Genomic DNA, 17,134 nt, shown 5'->3' with positions numbered 1-17,134 from the left:
ATCCCTGACCGAGATGAAAACTACCGTAATAGTGGAACCCGGAGAGGGGTGTCCAGATGCTCTCTGCACTGTTTTTGGTAAACCTAAAACGCTCTAAAAAATAAAATTTAATTTTAAAAAAGAGGGCGGAGACCAGAGTGCCCGCCCCCCGGAGAATGCCGGCCGAGAGGACTGCGGCGGATGGAGGCCGGACACGGGCTGGGCGCCAGAGGCAGCCCGAGGGGCAGCAGTAGCAATGCCAGGGCCTGGCCAGAGCTGCACGCCCTGACGGGGGTCTTCCTCCTGTCCTTGAGTCCGCAAGATGCATGACCTTGAGGGCTTCACTCAAAACCTGCAGAGCAGTTTATGTCCGTGACCTTTGGGACCTGGTGACCCGCGGGGGTGGGAGGAACACAGGGAACGACCCCTCCTGGTAGACCAGAAAGCTGTGCTCCAGAACGTCTTCCCGGGGACAAGATTCTGAGCAAGAACACCAGGTGCCCTTGTGGGTCTGGGGTCTCTGGGCAGGTGACTTACTCCCCTTCTACCTCGGACAGAGCTGGGGGCAGGCGCACAACCAGCACACCCTTTAAGTGCCATTAGCAGAGATCCAGAGACGCACGAGATCAGCTCCTCTCACCTGAGGGGAGCCCGCGGCCAGAAGCGGCTCCCCGGCTCCCCCCAGCAAGGACTCGGCGTTCGCTGGAATCAAAACAGCAGCCGAGATGCTCAAAGCGCATCATACCGACGTCCCGGGCCGTCCCCATCCCAGAGAGAGAAGGGAAGTGGAGAGGGAAGCCGCCCCCGGTAGACCCCTGACGAAGATAAAGACCTAATTCTCCTCCGATCCGTTCCCCTAACGTTTCTACTTTAAAACGGTCACGCCCGCGTCGGTCTTGTGGATTTTAGGTGATAAGCTCCTGAGTCCAAGACCCCTTCCTGACGGATGTGCCCACCAGAATGCCACCTGCAGTAGAGGTCCACATGCTTGGTTTTTGCTGACAGAAAGGACAGTGCTGCCAGCCTGGCGGTCGGCACAGGGAGCCGGAGATGGAGGAAGCCAAGATCCAGAATGAGCATCATTCCGGGTGCAAAAAAAAGAAAGAAAGAAAGTAGTGATTTTAAAAGGTATAAAGTAAGAACAGCGGGGCTGGTCTCCAGCCATCTGTGCAGCCACGATGGTAAGCCGAGCTTTGTGCTGCTCTGAGCCATGGTGACCACGAGGTCGGGCCAGATTTTTGCCAATAGGCTATGGTGTCGTTCAAAAGAACAGAACTTGGCCTCCCCTCAAAACACACACACATGTCCGTGACACCGAGCTCCCTCCACAGAAGGCCCTCCCCGCTCCTGGTGGCTCTCCCAATACCTTCCAGAACTACGGGTTCTCAGCCGCCAGCAGCCTGCGGGGGAAGGGAAACTGGGGACCCAGGACAGGGGTTGGGGGTGGCTGAGAGTGGGCAGCGGAGAAGGGGGCAGGTGTTTATCTCACACCCCTGTTTGGACCTGGCCCTGCTGCTGGGTCATGGCCAGGGGCAGGGGGTGGCTGGTCTCCCCTGACCGCACTTGCTCCTAGACGCCCCGGGAGCACTTGCCACCAGCCCCGGGCCAGAGGCAGCAGAGGCCGTGGAGCTCAGTGTGGTGGCGCTGGTGCAGGGCCCTCCTCCAATATTTTCAGGGTGAAGCGGAGACATCCATTACCCAAAATTCGTTCCCCAGGAATTGGTGACTTATACCTGGGGAGAAGGGTCCTGGCCAGAGACAGAGCCTAAGTCACTGAGAAGCCAGAAAGGAGCCTTCGGAAGGCACCGCCGTCCCCTGCGCGCTGGTTTTCCGTGGCTGCTGAAAGTTTCCCATCACCACACATTCCACAGCTGAAAACCCAAACAAATAAGCTCACAGGTCTGAAGGCCACGAGTCCCACCCGGGCTCACCCGGCTCAAACCAAGGTGTGGGAAGGGCTGCGCCGCCTCCGGGGAGAATCCGCGTCCCTACCTTTACCACCTCTGGACTCTCCCACGGCCCTGGGCTCCTGGCCCTCCCTCCACCTCCAAAGCTACTGGTGCCCATTCTGGTTCCCCCACCCCCACCCCAGCACACGGCTCTGGCGCTGTCTTTCCCCTCCTTATGCATCTAAGGACCCTGAGACGGCCCTGGTCCCACTGGAGGATCCAGGACAATCTCTCCATCTCTAGGACGGTTGATGACCGAGCAACCTTAATGCCACGGACCCTAACTGAGTCCCAGGTCCCCAGGATTTGGACACAGACGTCTCTGGGAGCCGTTCTACCACTGACACGCCACGGCACGCCACGGCAAAGACGCAGGAAAGCATGGACTTCTAACTCACCCCCCGACTGTCAAATGCCTATGCAGGGCGACCACCTTTTAGACAATATGAGGGGGACCCCAGGTCTAGAGCCAAAAGAGAGGAGGACGCGGCTCCCAGCAGGACAGACGGGAGGAAAGGGCGCGCTCACGCCAGGGCCTGCCCTTGGCCTCCTCCTCCACCCAGAGCCCTGGTTTCCTGTCCTGGCATTAAGGGGCCCCATCATTTGCCAACCAGAAAAGCAAACAGGAGCAAAGGTGCAAAGTTCTCTCCCGGAACCTCCCTAGGAAGACCAGACAGATGGGGCAGCCGGCAGCCACTCTAAGAGCAGGAGCTTGACTTCTCCCGTTCGCTGCTCTGTGCCGTGCACCTGTCTCGGGCCCACCTGGCTCGTGGGATGCAGCTGTCAGCAGGGCGAGCGCGGTCCCGGCGAGTCCCGGGGCTGCTTGTTCCTGCGGACCGGAGGCTCGAGCCCACAGCCATCCTGACAGCCGCTCGCCGCGTGGGGGGAGGCAGGGCGGGGTGGAGGGCCGCTGGACACGTTAGGGAACGTGTGATGGGAAGGAGCCCACAGGGGATGACCCAGCCCCGACCCCGGCACAGGCACACCGCAATAGGCCTTGCCACGGCGCTGGCAGGAACCGGTTCCCCCGCTTTGCTCCCAAAGCCGGATCAACGCAGAGCGGGGAACAGGCGATGCTATTTAACCAGGAGCCAGACACACAAAAACAAGGATCATGTTCCTCCCACGCAACGTCTGCTGCTAACACCGGTCCCAGGAGACCCCCGCCCTCTCTCCCAGGCATGTGTGCCGTGGTCCTTCCCGGAAGCCCCAGCTCTGCAGTTTAGAGGGGGATCTACACCCCACAGGTAGACGGGCTCAGAACCCAATCCTTGGGGTACACGATGTGGGGAAGCTGGGTCTTCCACGTCTCATTGTGCGGACAAGAGACCTGTGGGCTAACACGGCCTGTCCTCACTGTGGTGCTCCCCTTCGCGTTATGGAGCCGTCGTGGAAGAAAAGGGTCTTCCCGACACATACATCACGCTCAGGATGCCCATGGAGAAGATCGTCACCCAAAAGCAGGGTCGCTGTGAGCGGGGCCTCTGCCTACAAGGGAGGACAAGATGATCAGCTTGTATTTAAAATGAAGGAACAGGGACGCCTGGGTGGCTCAGTGGGTTAAGCCTCTGCCTTTGACTTGGGTCATGGTCTCAGGGTCCTGGGATTGAGTCCCGTGTGGGGCTCCTTGCTCAGTGGGGAGCCTGCTTCTCTCTCTACCTCTGCGTGCCACCTCTGCCTGCTTGTGTGTGCACGCTCTCTCTCTCTCTCTGACAAATAAATAAATAAAATCTTAAAAATAAAATAAAATAAAAGGAAGGAATGTAGTGTAGGGCAGAAGCCCCAGGGCAGGAGGCTTGGACCAACTGCCATCTGGGAAAGGACCTTTAAGAGGCTGTAAAGACAAGACAGTCACAGAAACAGGAGGGGGAGCGGACGGCCAGCTTCGCTGTGACTTCCCTCTTTCGGCGGCCCAGCTGTCACTTTGATTATCACCTACTCCCTGGAAAACCCCAAGGCCTCTGCCTCTCACTCAGGAGGCCATCTGCTGCTTGCGCCCCCTTGACAGCAAATACCAAAACACTATTTCCTCCCCAAAGAGCCGGGGAAGTAGGGCCTGGGAGATGAAACTGACCTTAGACATGAGCCAGGATCGAGGAACAAGGAAGGACTGGACCCCCAAAAGCAAGGAAAGGTGCAAACCCAGCCAGGAAGCCACCCAGCGACCCAACAGTGGGTTAGGTGCACCTGACGTCTCTATGGTTCCCCTAAGATTTTAGATACAGAACTTGACAAAGGAAAGTGTAAAAATGACTTCTGTTACGTACACCCTTGGCCCCAATTTTGGAAAGACAGAGGTGGAACGACCAATCTACCAGACTCGTGCATTCTGGGTCACTCAGGGTGGAAAAATTAGCACGTAAAGCCAAGCGCACAAACTAGGACCGACGTGGGCTACTGCGGTGGTAGACACCGCGCCTGTGCACCTGCGGCCAGGTGGACCCCTCCGGGTGGCTCATCACGTGTGTGACCTTTAAACACCTGGACAGACTGGTCGTCCAAGGTTCAGCAAGAGCAGGGCACACCACCCTGCTGGGTGAGGGCTTGGGGAGCATCTCACTGAGTCTTTAAGCAGCCAGACCTTGCTCCTCCCTGAGGTCTCTATCAGGTCAGAAGACACAGTAAAAGATATGCTTCAGGTCGGACATTATGGGACAGCTCATCAAAACAGATTTCTTAGTGACCCAAGACCCAGTGCCCAAGGACACACAGGTGGTCAACAGCAAAAACAAAAAACAAAAAACCACCACCCCTGGGTGCCTGGGTGGCTCAGTCAGGGAAGCACGTGCCTTCGGCTCAGGACATGATCTCAGGGTCCCGGGATCGAGTCCTGCCTGGGGCCCCCGACTCAGCAGGGGGTTTGCTTCCCCCTCTGCCTCTCTCTCTCTCTGTGTCTCATGAGTAAATAAAAACCCTTAAACACACACACACACACACACACACACACCCCACCACCACCACCACCACTGAAGTGAAATGAAAAAGATCTCCTAGACTATTTCCCTGAATCTGGGGGGAGGGGAGGCTGCAGATTCCTGCTTTCAAGTCTGTGCACCAGGCTCACCGACGTTCACCAGTTTTGTAGAAACACAATGTTTATCAGTAAAACGCACCTGGGCCCCAGCTGCTACACTTGCCTCACTGTGCAGCCGCAAGCCCGTCCTCCCCATGCTGTCCCCACCGTGTGAAACTACGTGGCTAATCTTACACGAGAAGATTCAGGCCTGTGAGAAATTTGAGGTCCCGCCGCTGCGGGGGAGGGGGAGGTGGACAAATCTCGAGCTGAGTCTGTCTTGCAGACAGCCTGGGCGCCCTGGTCCCGGGGAACAGCCTGTGGGACCCAGCGCCCCGCGAAGTTACGAAGCGAAGAGCGTCACCCTTCCTACGCGGCGAACTCCGGGACTGTACAGATCAGCTTCCGCCTGATGGACCACGCACACGAGGAATTAAGAAACAACATCAAAATGTTTTTACCAATTTGCTCACTGTGAACAATCCAAGGGATGGTCATTGATAACATTTTGTTACAAAGTATAATGCTGAGTATGCGCCAGGCACTAGGTCCTCGGCATGACCGATGCCCGGGGACGTGGCTACAACGATCTCCACGGCACAGACGGAGAGGCTCAGGCACAGAGGAATGCAGTCGGTACCGTGGACCAGGGCTGGCGTCTGAACCCAGCAGTTCACTTTGGAGGCCACACTTTAGCCATGGCACAGAGCCACCCCAAACCAGGGCTGAGAGACCTGTGCGAGCAGGTAGGCTCCAGAAACCCCACGGCTGCCTTCTCAGATGTCTTTATCCGAGGCCCCGGGAGGCTCTTTCTGCACGAAAGAGAACGGATGCTAGCCGCTGGTGGGGACATGGGATTCGTTCCCACTCCCTCGCTTTTTTATGACTCATCGGGCAGAAGGAACCGTGTTCTCCTGTCTGCAAAACGAGGGGTAGGGAAGAGCGTGTGCATGTGAACAGCAGGCACCTCTTCCAAGGGAGGGGGCAGCATGCACAGCCGTTTCTGGGGCTGCAGCATCCCGAGCCCGAGGATGCACAAACTCGGTTCTGTCCTCGGGGCATGAACTTGGGGAACTTACCTCCCTAAGGCCCAGCGTTCCCCTCTGTTATGGGGATAACCTCACTCCTGACTTTATGGGTTTGTTCTGGGGGCTAAGTGAGTTCCTGCGTAATAATCAGAAAGTATATACACAGCAACCATCGTCACCGGAGGGTTTTTTAACTCCCTGAAGAACTTTCACCTACCACGTCCTGAGATTTTGCCCACCATCAACAAGCCACACGCCAATAAGTGCCACAGAACACGTAATAACGGCACTCAGCATCCCCCCGCCTCCCGGTACCAACACGGGCGGCTGCTCAACTCCCCAGTTACTACTACCAGCCAAGAGCGCTTCAATAATCCTCTCTTTACAGAAGTTTCCATGGTTCTTCAAAGCCTTCAGGAGTCACTCATCAATTACTATTTCAACCAAGGAATTTCTAAACCTGACAACACAGATTCTTAAAAGTTCTCTCATCCACCCATTGGCAGACTGGGAATGGACTTCTGGGCTCCGCCTTCTGCGCCCACCCCACACGGCCATTTCTGAGAACCGTGTCTCCCTTCCTCCCGGATGCAAGAACTTGGGCCTTCCAGGTGGTGAAACAAAACAAAGCAAAAAAAGATTGGTAAGACCAGTGTGGGAGGGGGCGCCTGTGAGGGACAGGGGGCGACCAGTCCCGCTCCTCCTAGGAACCTGGTGGGGCAGGAGGACAAACTTTCGAGCGGGCATCAGGACGTGCTAGTCGTTCTCCATCTCGGAGAGAATCTGAACTAGATCGTGGCCAACATACGACACCAGCTTCCGAGGGTGCGAGAACAGGATTTCAGATCCACCGGCTTCTGGCAGAGCTCCTGAGCGTATATTTAGCCGTCTTCAATTGCCTATTTTTTTTCCTTCTCCTTTTTTCTACTCTTTCTTTCTTTCTTTTTTTAAGTGAAGCAAGGGGGAAGAGCCCGGGCCTGGGGGACGTGCGTTTCCTTACACGCGGTTCCTCCAGCCAGACCGCCGACCCCAAGGCCCCGCAAGGCCGGGAGCGCGCCACGGGGCCGGGAGGCTCACTTCGGGGGCCGCGTCCGCACGCGGCGGCCCCTCCAAGTTCTCCCTCGCGGGCTCTGACGATCCAGCAAGACAAAGACCGCAAGTTCTCGGGTCCACGGCTCCACGCAGGCGGGCACGGCGTCTCCCCGGATCAGGTCCGCTCCCGGCCCGGGCGCCCGCACCCGCCGCGGAGGGGGTCCCGGGCGCGTCTGCGCGAGCCGCAGGGCTTCCACGCCGTCCCGCTCGCGCCCGGGCCCCGCGCCTCCCGCGCCTGCGGCCGGACCCGGGCTCCTCCCGGGCCCCGCCGCGCCAGGCCCAGCGCCCCGCGCGCGCCCCCGCCCCGTCCCCGCGGAGGGGACACCGCCCGCTCCCCCACTCCCGGTTCTCGGCCCCCGACCGCGCGGTCCCTTCCGGGACCCCGAAACCCACCCGGGTCCCGCAGCGGGGGCCGGATTCGCGGCGGGTCCCGGAGCCTCCGCCGCCGCCGCCGCCGCCGCCGCCGCCGCCGAGGCCGCCAGTGAGGCGCGGCGGGGCGGGGACGCGCGGCGAGGCCCGGCCCCCGGCCCGCCCCCGGCCCCACCGGGCCCGCCCCGGCCCGCCCAGAGCCTAAGCCGGCCCCTAAACCGGCCCCCGGGCCCACCCGGTGCCTGGCCCCGCCGGGATTCCAACCCGGACCCGGGCCCATCCAGACCCCAAACCGGCCTCGGGCCTAACCCGGCCCCTGATCCAACCCGGACCGCAACCCGGACCCGGACCCGGACCGGGACCCGAACCCGACCCTGCCGAGCCGGCCCAGCCCAAACCCCTCCCAACCCGGACCCCAACCCCGCCCCGGGCCCAACCCCATTCCCCGCCGAGCCCTCCCCCTCCAACCTCTTGGTTCGCCCCTACGCTGCCCCAGTCACCTATCGCCTCGGACCAAATCCCCTGTGCCCGGACGTCCTGATCCCGAGTCCCGGGACTTGGGCTCGGATGGCAGCCCCAGCCCGATGTCCCCCGCAGAGAACACAGGACCCCTGGGACGCTTCACGTGCGCGCTCGCCTCTCTGTCCCGCCCTCTCCATTTGTATGTTTCCTATTTGGGGGCAAGAAGGGAGCATCACCCACAAAAAAGCCACTGAGCACCCCTTCTCCGTCCCCGCGGAGGGGACGCCGAGCCCCCCAGGTCTGGAGATGGACGGGCGGGCACCGGGCTGGAACCGCCCCGGGCAGCCCCTAGGTGCAGTGTGCTCCGGGGCCCCTCGCGCCCCCACCTCCGCCTGCCACCTTCGGGGCGCGGAGCGGCCGCGGGTCCCCGGGTGCCCGGCGCTGTCCCTGGGGCATCGGAGTTGCTGGCTGGACGCTCGTGGACACGGCTGTCCTTTACGGACCTGAGCCAGCGGGACAGAGCTCGGACTCAGAGACGCGAGACTGTGTTAGTGTTTAATGAATTGACGTAGGAAGCTGCTCCGCGTTTCCCGCGCGCTGCCGGGGCACAGAGGCCGCGCCGCCCGCGCCGGCCCCGCGCTTGGTCCCCGCCCGCCGGATGTTGACGGCGTCACCTAGCAACGGGCGATGGCGGAGCCGGGTGACCAGGACGGCGGGTAAGCGGGGCGGGGGTCGCGGGCATCCAAGAGGCCCCCGCGCCTCGGCCCGGTCCGTCCCCGCCCTCCCGGCCTTTCCCACCTCCCCGGCCACCCCCAGCCCTGCGCGCCCTTCCTCGTCTCCGTCCCTTTGTCCGCGCCGGGCCTCTCCCTCTCTCCCCGCGCTCGGGCCGCTGGGCTCCCGAAACCCCGCTCGCTCGGCCCGCAGTAACCATGGCAACCACGATGCCCGGCGGTGCCTGCGGAGAGCTCCGGTCCTTGTAGACCAGCAGGAAGCGCGGGGGCTGGGGGCTGCGCGGGGTCTCTCGGAGTGCGGAGGATCCCCGGGGGGCTTCCTGACCGCGGGGACCCCAACCTCCCTGCCACCGCCAGGCCTCCAGGAGGCGGGGGCAGGGCCGGGGACAGAAACTCTTTTGAGGAATTGGACCTTTTACCTTAGACGTTTCCGCGGTGTTTCCCTTTTTTTAACATAGAGTTTTGTATATACTGACATGGAAAGAGGTCCAGGTTACCTTAAACGAAAACACGAAATGGGAAACAGTATGTAGAGGGTGGCCTCTAATTGTGTGTGTGTTTAAATGTGTAGAAAAATATTTGCAAGAAGATACCCTTAAGTCTCTTTCACTACTAGTGGTTATCTTGAGAACGGGAGGGAAAGTCGGAGGATTTTCATTGTCACACATTTCTGTATCACTTTGACTTTAAAAAAAAAAAGTAAGAAAGAAAGAAAAGAAAAAGGAAAGCTTGTACTTTTAATTAGAAAAAAATAATTGTAAGAATGTAAATCATGATATTCTTGTACTTCTGTATCCCTTTTGTGCCACTTTCTCTTACACTGTGTTTCTGTGCCCCATTGGGCTGCGGAAAGTATGTTTAAGTATATTTCAGGTTACTTTTCTGCTACAATGTTACCGATGCTGTTCTCTGAATGTTTCCATCATTTCATTCATTCATGGAACAACTCTTGTGTGGCCCTCGCTCCCTCCACATGACAAGCATGACCTAGTGCTGGGGTTGGTGACAAACAGCCAGCAGCCCAGAGGGGAGGCAGATAATCAACAAGCCCATAATAGTATAGACAGACACCGGGAGATAATCAATGCCCAGGGAAAGAACACCGTTCTTTGAAACTGTTAAACCGTATTTCTGCCCCTAGGTCTCCGCAGGAAATCGAGTCAGGCCTTGAAGGCGGGGAGGCCGGGAATCATGAAAGCGACAGGGTAAAGTTCCCCGTGGGGTAGGCTGTGCTGGGCTTGTCTTTACTGGGGGTTAAGGAGCTAAGAGCTGCTCAAGAAAACTGCGCCCTGATCCTGTACCCGGCCCAAAGCAGACTCAGTCCCTTGGCAGAGAAACTCGTTTTCCTCTCCCCGTTCTTAAGTGCTGGCAGCTGGCTGGGTTGACCCGCGTTCCCTACTCAGATCACCCGCGGGTTTCAGAACCTGAGTTCCGCAAGGAAGGGTGCAGAACCTTACAAACCCTGTAAAGAACAGACGGAACGCGGAGCAGACTCTCCCGGGGACACGGACGTGTGCGGATGCCAGGTCCCCACCAGTGTGATTGCGCAGTTACGAACAGAACTTCACGGGAGCCTTTGACTGTGTTTCCTGGTTTTTCTTTTTCCTGCCACAAATCTCCAGGTGTCACCCACCGGGAAGACCAGTGACCAAAACACTGATGAGGCTGCTAGTGCCACCGAGCTCTCTGAGGAGGAAATCACGGCCCCTGGGGAAGTCACAAGTGAAGGAGAAATCGAAACTGAGGGGGAAATGGAAGCTGAGGGGGGAGGGGAAGCTGAGGGGGGAGGGGAAGCTGAGGGGGAAGCGGAAGCTGAAGAAGTGGAAATTGATGGCGAAGGAGAAAGGGAAGAGGAATTCGAATTTGAAGGGGATGAAGTCGAATATGAATCTGAAGGGGAATTTGAATCTGAAGGGGAATTCGAGTCTGACATGGAAGCCCCATCCCCTGAAGGGAGAGTCAGTTCCTTAGATCTGGCTCCTTCAGAAGAGGGTGCTGCCGAAGTGCCCCAAGAGGAAACGGGCCCGAGCTCGTGGCACGAACACGCAAGCGGGGAAGGTGTTCCCGAAGACAGAGAAGCCGCCCGCCCCTCGGAATCCAGAGACTGGAGGGACATCTCCACGCAGCCATCCCGGCAGGTAGTAGACTCCTCCGAGCCAGTAGGCCAGGATGCTTCCGGAGCCCAGGCCAGCAAACCGGTGAGTGACCCTGAGGTTGATTTTATGAAAGTGTTTGATCATCTTTGTGGTTTGTCGTCCTGTAGTGTTATGTACTGTTTTAACATAAAAGGCACATCATAGAAACAAATTGCAATCCCTATTAGAAATTTCTCAGCAAACTTAGGGTCTCGGGACCCACTTTTGAATGCCAAGAGTTTCTGGACCTTTCTTTGGTGTCCCCCAGACCCAAGGTCGGAAACATTTTGTGTCAGGGCAACCAGGCTTCTGGTCCCCAGAGCACCACCGTGCAGTGAAACTTTCCATGGTGATGGAAATGCTCGGCATCTGTCCAACATGGTAGCCCCCAGTGCCAAGGGGCTACAGAGCACTGGAAATGTGGCCTGGGAGAAGGAGGAACTAAATTTTTAATGGGGATTGTAATCAATTTTAATTTATATAACCACCTGTTGCTGGTCGTTTCCATATGGGACGATGCAATTCTGGGTAATCGTGATTATGATGACAGGAGGTATGATCTTATAATATTCCTTTTTAAATTATTTTTAAATAAGCATGGGCTTATAGAACAGTTGAAGTGTGATTGAAAGACCTGTTTTATTTTTTTAAGCCTTGGAGAATAAGTCATGCTTCCAGGAATGCTTCCCACAACCAACCAAAATATCACTATTAAAATCAGGAAATTTCACTACATTACCGAATAACCCTCAGGCCTCATTCACCAAGGGTCCTCTTATGGCAGACTTACAGTTCCGAATCCATGTTGCCTTTAGCGGTCCCATCTCTTAGGTCATAATCTTTCCTTGACTTCAGTGACCTTGGCATTTCGAAAGGTCACCAGCCAGCCATCTTGAAGGTGGTTCTCAGGTTGGATTTGCCTGGTTTTCCTCTTGATGCGATCTGGGTTATCTTCCCTTGGGATCATATGATCATTGGGTCCCAGAGGGAGGCTGGTTCTCCTTCTTATGTCCTATGAAGTGGTGTGCTGAATGTTTTGTCCCATTACCAATGAGGCTGTTGAACCCTTGGGTGAGAAGAGCCCGCCTTCTCCACTGGGAAGTCGCCCTTCACCCGCAGGAAGAAGGTGCTCTCTTGGTTTAAGATAGGAAAAGTGAGTGTTTCAAAGGAAGGGAAAAAATCACAACAAACCACCACCATATTGCTAAGAGTTTGTCTTCCTCTCAGCATGTGTTTAGGCTCATCTTGGGTCAGATTTATCCCTGACTATTTTGCACTTTTGATGCCGTTGGAAATGGCTTCCATTTGTTGGCCACTGTCTTGTACAGAGTGCCATGCTGTATGTAGAAACAGAACTAATTTTGTATATTGGTCTTATATTCAGCAACACTGCTAGACACCCTTGTTAGTGCTGGTAGCTCTTTTTTTTTTTTTTTTTGTAGAATCGTAGGGTTTTTCACAAAGATCATCATGGTCTCTGTGAATAAATGGGGTTCAACTTCTTCCTCTCCAATCTGGATGCCCTTCATATCTTTTTCTTGCCTTCTTCTCTCTGGCCAGAACTTCTAGTCCAACACTGAGTAGAAATCATCCCCAGTACGGCCAGTGAGAGCCTGTCTAAATTGGCCTTTGTGTCCTTCTGACACAGCTGGAGTCATTCTTTGTTTTAACCACTGTCGTCCTTGGAACGTTTTCTCGTTCTTGGCACAGACCACCGGCCCTAGAATCAGACGCTTCTCCAGAAGCCTGGTTTCTTTTCATGGAAAATAAAATTTAGAAGTCATGATTTGAGTAGGTAGGTGATCTCACCGCCACTAGTCAGCGTCCCCAAACTCTCTCACTATCATCTATGCCACACACACACACACACACACACGCACACACACACCACACCACACACATCTCACGCCAACCCCACTCAACACAGCTCACCGCTGAGTGGGTTCCTCTCTGCGTCCTCCCCTTCCATATTTCCAGGTCCTTTTTCCAGCAATGAGAAGGCTACTCCCGTTCTCCCCGACGCACTTAGTAACTTGCTCAGTCCCCTGATGGAACCTCCGCTGCATTTGTCCGCCCCCGAGTGGACGCTCCTCACCACACCTGAGCCCAGACACCCCCACACTGGGCTGCCCTGGTCCCTCCCTGTTGGGCCAATCCCACCCAGGCCAGCCCCAAAATATTTGGGGCTCTGACTCTGTGCCAGGCTGTCCTCGGTGGGGACTCTTGTCATCTGGCCCAGGCCTGTCACCTGTGCGGTAATGACGTCACCCAGGGATGGCCTCTGAGTCCTGGCCTCCTCACCCCACATTAGGCCAGCCCCCACCTCCCATGCTGGCTGCAGGTTTGAGTTGTTCCGGAAGGAAAGCAAGGAGTCGGGTTACATTCCTCCATCTTTGACTCTGGTCTGGACGTGCCTTTGCCCCTGACATTCCGGCCCAGGGACACCGACAACAACCCTCTGGGGAGGACACTGACCACCCCCGTGTCCAGACGAGGACTCGGGTGGACGGATTCCCTGCCCAGAGTCACACAGCTGTGACGGTTGCTCTTTCTCCGAACCCACCATCCGGAACCACAAAGCCACGATCCACCCCACATGGTGAGCCCAAAGAGTAACATGATCTAACGACCGCTAATTAAGCTCCAATAACGGTGGTCTTCACCTGTTCAGTGGTCTTCACCTCCACGTCAGAGGGAGAGGGAGAAGCAGACTCACCACAGAGCAGGAGCCCGATGCAGGGCTGCATCCCAGGACCCCAGGACCAGGACCTGTGCCAGCGGCAGATGCTTCATCAACCGAGTTGTACTACTTCGGCAGTGATGTTGATGTTTGAACGCTACAAAAGATCAAAATCAAATAACTTTTCGGTCCTGATTAAGGCCTCGTTGATTTAGGTTTGGTTGTTCTTGTTCTAGGAAAAGACCAGTGACGGGCTGGAGCAGGAAGTGTTTCCTCTGGGGGCGCGACACCGCCTCCGACTGAGCCAGGGAAGCAGCATCACGTCCTCGGACTCGGAGGAGCTGCTCGTGAGCACAGAGGAGCCCTGCCTGCAGGAGCCAGGTACCGCGCCGGGGGCGGTCCTGCCCACGGGATGAGCCTCTTCCTTCCCCGTCATCGTCTGCTACCTCCTTTCCCATTCGGCTGCGAGCTGAAAGATACAACTGTCGTTAACAGATAGGGATCATGTTTACGGAGCATTTGTTCTGTCTCCTCTCGCTTAACCCTTACAGTAGCCCAATGAGGGAGGAACCGTTCTCCTATTTTACAAAGACCCTAAGAGTCGTTTAGTGACCTACCCAAGTACACAGCAGAACCAGACCTTGACTGAGAGAACCGATGGCATCCCAGACCACAGCCCCCTACGCCACCCCTTCCCGCCTCCCGGTCTCACAGAGGGGCTCAGCATCAACACCCCTAAGCCTGTGTGTTTGCTGAGTCTCCAAGTTCGCACGGCACACCCCATCCCGTATCCCCGTGTTGTGAACGTGGGAAAATAGACCAGGATGTTTCTTATTCCTCATGATACAAGAGCATGGATGGTCCAACCAATAAAGGTTCCCACCACTCACAGGGACGTGAGGACAGTGCACACCCGAACGAGTTAAAAACAGAACAGGATCGGGGCGCCCGGGTCGCTCATTTAGTTAAGCGACTGCCTTCAGCTCAGGTCATGATCCTGGAGTCCTCAGATCGAGTCCCACATCGGGCTCCCTGCTCCAAGGGAGTCTGTTTCTCCCCTCTCTCATGCTCTCTCTCCCTCAGGTAAATAAATAAAATCTTTAGTTAAAAAAAAAAAAAAATAGAACAGGATCTCTCCAGCTCCCGCGGATCGGAAAGCTGGAACTAGAGCCTTACTGATACTTCTTTTCAATCTCATCAACTGTTTCCCATTAAAGAAATAAAATCAGTGTAGCCCATCAGTAAGAAGCCACCTTCCTCTTCACTATTTGTGTCTAAAAAGTATCTACAAAACAGATTTCCTTCTTGGAATATAGTAAAGGCCATATGCATCACCTTTGAAATGCGACCCTTTCTATGGAACATGTTAAACCAACGACTAGAAGATTCAGAATGGAAGACGCTGTAAGCCCTGAGCCCTAACCCATGTGATGTCTTGTCTTTTTCTTTTCTGTGGTGTTGCCTGAGGTTGGAAACCGGCGTCCCCGGACAGCAGCAGCAGAGTGGCCTCATTAGCCACTGCATTAACGCCTCAGTAGTGCTCGCTGTGCCCCCAGGTGTCCCCCCAGAGGCGCCCAGTGCACAGCCCCAGAGAGGGGCCGTCCCCGCCTTCCTGGACCGGATCCAGCGGCTGAGCACCGGCGAAGAGGGGACCCTGGAGAGAACAGAGTCGGAGGGCAGTGACGAGGCCGAGGAAGACGGACAGCAGCTGGTGGTTCTGGACCCCGACCACGTAAGCACGTGCTCCCCACCCTGCTCGTGCCCTGACATGGAGCGCGACCAGAGACGCCCCCCAACCCGCTGCCCCCGCGCCCCAGGCCCAGCCCCCTGCCCCGCGCCGCCCTCACCCACTGAGCAAAACCGCTCTGTGAACTGCCTCCTCCTTTCCATTCATTCGCCCAGAATCAGCAGTCCTCGGCGTTGGCACTGCTGACATGGGGACCTGGTCACTCTCTGGGGTCGGGCTGTCCTGCGCAGGACCCCTGGCTCCACCCGCCAGATGCCAGGAGCGCCCCTGCACCTTAGCCGTGAGGTCAAATATGTCTGCAGACATCCGGGAGGCTGGGTGGGGGGCGCAGTCACCCCCGTTCCAAGCCCCTGCTTGGGGCGCACCCCCCAGCTTGTGAGGTCTCGTGCCCACCCCCCCCCCAGCTCCGGAAAGCCGGGAAGGCAAATCCTGATGGGCTGAGCCCTTTTGGAAAGCCCGGTGCTCCCGGTGGGAACGATGGGCCGTTGCTCGGAGCTCCGACCATGCTCGCCTCACCCTCTCACCCGGGGAGCAACCAGGACCACCGCCGCCGCTCACTCTGCCATGCCAAAACGCGCACTCAGGCCTTCAGCACCTGGCACGGGACCTCGGGGCCCTTAGTCTAGAGCTGCCAGCGCGGGCAGAAGTGGGGCGCCCGCCCCCAGTCCAGAACTCCTCTGCACCCCCGGGAGAGCTCTGGCGGCTTAGGCCTGGGCGGGCGGGTCACCAGGCTCGCTTCTCTGCCGTTCCAGCCCCTGATGGTGAGGTTCCAGGCCGCGCTGAAGAACCATCTCAACCGCCAGATAGAGAGTCTGAAGCTGGAGCTCCAGGAGCTGGTGCGTAGCGCCCCTCCGGCCTCCCGCGCGGCTGTGCGCCTCCCTCCTGTGACCCGGTTCTCTCCCCGCCGCAGAGCGTGGCCACCAAGCAAAGCCGAATGCAGCGGCAAGAGCTGGGCATGGAGCTCTACGGGGTCCAGCAGCACCTGGCCCGGCTGCAGATGCAGCTGGAGAGGAGCCACGACCTGCACTCGACGGCGGCCTGCGCCCGGCGGCGGAGGGAGGAGGAGCTGCGGAGCGCGCGCCTGCTCTACGCCAGGACCTGCGAGGCCGCTGACAACGAGCGCAAAAAGTGTAAGGCTGGGGGTCCCGCGCAGACCCGCGTCCCCGGGTGCCCTCTCCAGCCGCCCGGATCACGCCCCCCCGGGCAGCTCATCCCCGAAAGGCATCCCTGCGTGTCGCCTCGGGGCATCCAGCAAACACGGCGTGGTCCCCTCCTCTCACCTCGGTGAGCTCCCAGCCCTTCAGGGAGAGGCGGCAGAGACGTCTCAAAAGGCACCTGATGGCCCAAGCAGCTTGGAAAGCGGACGGAGACAAAAGGGGCAGAGGCTGGCAGGCGGCGGGGCGTGGGCAGGGTTTAAATAAGTGGGACACAGGAGTGAGGCCAACCCCAAGCACAGCGTCTTACCCAAGCCAGCCCGTGGCCCAGGGGATGGCGGCAGCCCGGTGGCAGCGGTGGTCCGCTGTGTGGCCGGTGCCGGCAAGACCCGGAGGCTTGGGACCAGATGAGGCAATAGGGCTCTTCCTCATCAAACACCCCCACCCCTGCACGGGCCGGGCTCTCGGCCCCGTGAACCCCCATTTTGCTCACTTTGCTGTGAATATTTCAGTCTATGGGGCTTTTTGCTCCAAGTTGGTTTATCCGCTGCGTGTGGTTACCACAAAGGGGAAAACGACCTACACAGATCCGGGAGAAAACAGGACCACACGGACACCCCACGTGTGGCTGCAAAGAGGCATTTCGGACCCCGAGCAATGCAGAACTTTTTGGATTAACCGAGTCGGGCTGAGAGCTTCTTTATCAAGCACCCTCCCTCATGGGTACCAAATCAACAAAAAATACTGAGAAAAAAAGAACCCGACATTGGTGCAAAAGCAATAAAGAATCGCAGG

At 57.5% G+C, this 17,134-nt stretch overlaps 2 protein-coding genes across 8 annotated transcripts in view; one reads left to right on the top strand and one right to left on the bottom strand.

Annotated features, from left to right (window-relative positions):
* The window catches only part of TBC1D16 (TBC1 domain family member 16), a 72,976-nt gene extending 65,429 nt beyond the window's left edge, over positions 1 to 7,547 (bottom strand). For all 5 annotated transcript variants that reach the window (XR_006608304.1, XM_045085768.1, XM_045085769.1 and 2 more), the window contains exon 1: positions 7,455 to 7,547. The gene's annotated coding sequence lies outside the window, so the exon portion shown is untranslated. The remainder of the gene's footprint in view (positions 1 to 7,454) is intronic.
* Positions 7,548 to 8,512: 965 nt separating this feature from the next.
* The window catches only part of CCDC40 (coiled-coil domain containing 40), a 35,055-nt gene continuing 26,433 nt past the window's right edge, over positions 8,513 to 17,134 (top strand). The window contains exons 1-7 of one of the 3 annotated variants that reach the window (XR_006608303.1): positions 8,513 to 8,608; positions 9,765 to 9,828; positions 10,246 to 10,821; positions 13,675 to 13,819; positions 14,977 to 15,170; positions 15,938 to 16,021; positions 16,096 to 16,315. Coding sequence is in view for 2 of the 3 variants with exons in the window: in XM_045085765.1 (XP_044941700.1) it covers positions 8,580 to 8,608; positions 9,765 to 9,828; positions 10,246 to 10,821; positions 13,675 to 13,819; positions 14,977 to 15,170; positions 15,938 to 16,021; positions 16,096 to 16,315 (1,312 nt within the window). In the remaining variant the exon portion in view is untranslated. The remainder of the gene's footprint in view (positions 8,609 to 9,764; positions 9,829 to 10,245; positions 10,822 to 13,674; positions 13,820 to 14,976; positions 15,171 to 15,937; positions 16,022 to 16,095; positions 16,316 to 17,134) is intronic. The other 2 variants (XM_045085766.1, XM_045085765.1) reach the window with 2 other exon arrangements.

Source organism: Mustela putorius, unplaced genomic scaffold (genome assembly GCF_011764305.1).
Source record: "Mustela putorius furo isolate JIRA1106 unplaced genomic scaffold, ASM1176430v1.1 tig00000873_pilon_pilon_pilon, whole genome shotgun sequence".
NCBI classification, from domain to species: domain Eukaryota; kingdom Metazoa; phylum Chordata; class Mammalia; order Carnivora; family Mustelidae; genus Mustela; species Mustela putorius.
Note: the sequence above shows the minus strand (reverse complement) of the source record. Positions and strands in the feature narration are given on the sequence as shown.